The sequence below is a fragment of the Geospiza fortis genome, unplaced genomic scaffold (assembly GCF_000277835.1).
Source record: "Geospiza fortis unplaced genomic scaffold, GeoFor_1.0 scaffold248, whole genome shotgun sequence".
NCBI lineage: Eukaryota > Metazoa > Chordata > Aves > Passeriformes > Thraupidae > Geospiza > Geospiza fortis.
The window spans coordinates 87,847-89,197 of record NW_005054695.1 but is presented as its reverse complement, the minus strand read 5'-3'; the positions used below and the strand labels follow the sequence as shown (position 1 = coordinate 89,197).

General features: G+C 62.1%; 1 protein-coding gene across 1 annotated transcript in view; it reads left to right on the top strand.

The window, feature by feature from the left end:
• The window catches only part of ANO8 (anoctamin 8), a 22,267-nt gene extending 21,453 nt beyond the window's left edge, over positions 1 to 814 (top strand). The window contains exons 15-16 of the mRNA XM_031065176.1: positions 482 to 621; positions 811 to 814. Of these exons, the coding sequence (XP_030921036.1) occupies positions 482 to 621; positions 811 to 814 (144 nt within the window). The remainder of the gene's footprint in view (positions 1 to 481; positions 622 to 810) is intronic.
• The last annotated feature ends 537 nt before the right edge of the window (positions 815 to 1,351 follow it).

Below are 1,351 nucleotides of genomic sequence, written 5' to 3'. Positions count from 1 at the left end.
CACCCCGGGGTCGCCCCAATGGGGTTTGGGGTGCCCAGGTTGGGTCACGGCTCGGGGAGGTGATGGCCAAGGGTGGGGATGGCTGGGGGGATTCTGGGCTGGATGGGCCAGAAATTGGCTGGGTACTGAAATCCCTGAGTACTGAAATCCCTGGGTACTGAAATCCTTGGGTATTCAGATCCCTGAGTACTGAAATCCCTGGGTACTGAAATCCCTGGGTACTGAAATCCCTGGGTACTCAAATCCCTGGGTACTCACAGCTCTGGGTACTGACAGCCTTGGGTGTTCAGATCCCTGGACAATTAATTAATTCATTAATTAATTCCCTGGACACTGGGCCAGATTTTTGGGGTGGAGATGCCGGACTTTGGGATGGAAGGGGCAGATCCTGGGGTGGAAGGAGTGGATTTTGGGACGGAAGGACAGGATTTCGGGAATGCCAGGAATGCTGAGGTGTGTCCCCATGTCCCCGTGTCCCCAGCACTTTGCCCTGCTCCTCAAGTACGTGATCCAGGTGGCCATTCCCGACATTCCCGCCTGGGTGGCCGAGGAGATGGCCAAGCTGGAGTACCAGCGCCGCGAGGCCTTCAAGGTGGGTCCTGCCCGCGTGGCGTCCCCAAGGTGTCCCCAAGGGTTCCCAAAATGTCCTCAGGATCACTGGGCTGCCCAAGGTGTCCCCATGGCCAGTGGCCTCCCCAAAGTGTCCCTGGACCTGATGACCTCCCTGAGGTGTCCCCTGGCCCTCCTGGGGTGTCCCCAAGCCCAGTGTCCCCGGAATGTGCCCCTCAGTGTGTCCCTGATGTCCCCTAGATGAGCCCCCTGTTGTGCCCCCGTGCCTGGTGTCCCCTCGATGTCCCCTGGCTGTGCCCCACACCTGATGTCCCCTCTGTGTCCCCTGGCCATGCCCCTCAATGTCCCACTGTCCCTTCACTGTCCCAGCGTCCCCTCGCTGTCCCAGTGTCCCCTTGATGTCCCTGTCTCTGTCCTCTCAATGTCCTGCTGCCCCCTCGCTGTCCTGGTGTCCTCTTGCTGTCCTGGTGTCCCCTCGCTGTCCCAGTGTCCCCTCACCGTCCCTGTGTCCCCTCCACATCCCCTGTCTCTGTTCCCTCAATGTCCCCTGGCCATGCCCCGTTCCCGATGCCCCCTCGCTGTCCTGCTGTCCCCTCACTGTCCCGGTGCCCCCTCGCTGTCCCGGTGTCCCCTCGCTGTCCCGGTGCCCCTCGATGTCCCCCGGCCATGCCCCGTTCCCGCTGTCCCCTCACTGTCCTGATGCCCCCTCGCTGTCCCTGTGTCCCCTCACTGTCCCGGTGTCCCCTCGATGTCCCCTGTCGCTGTCCCCAGAAGCACGAGC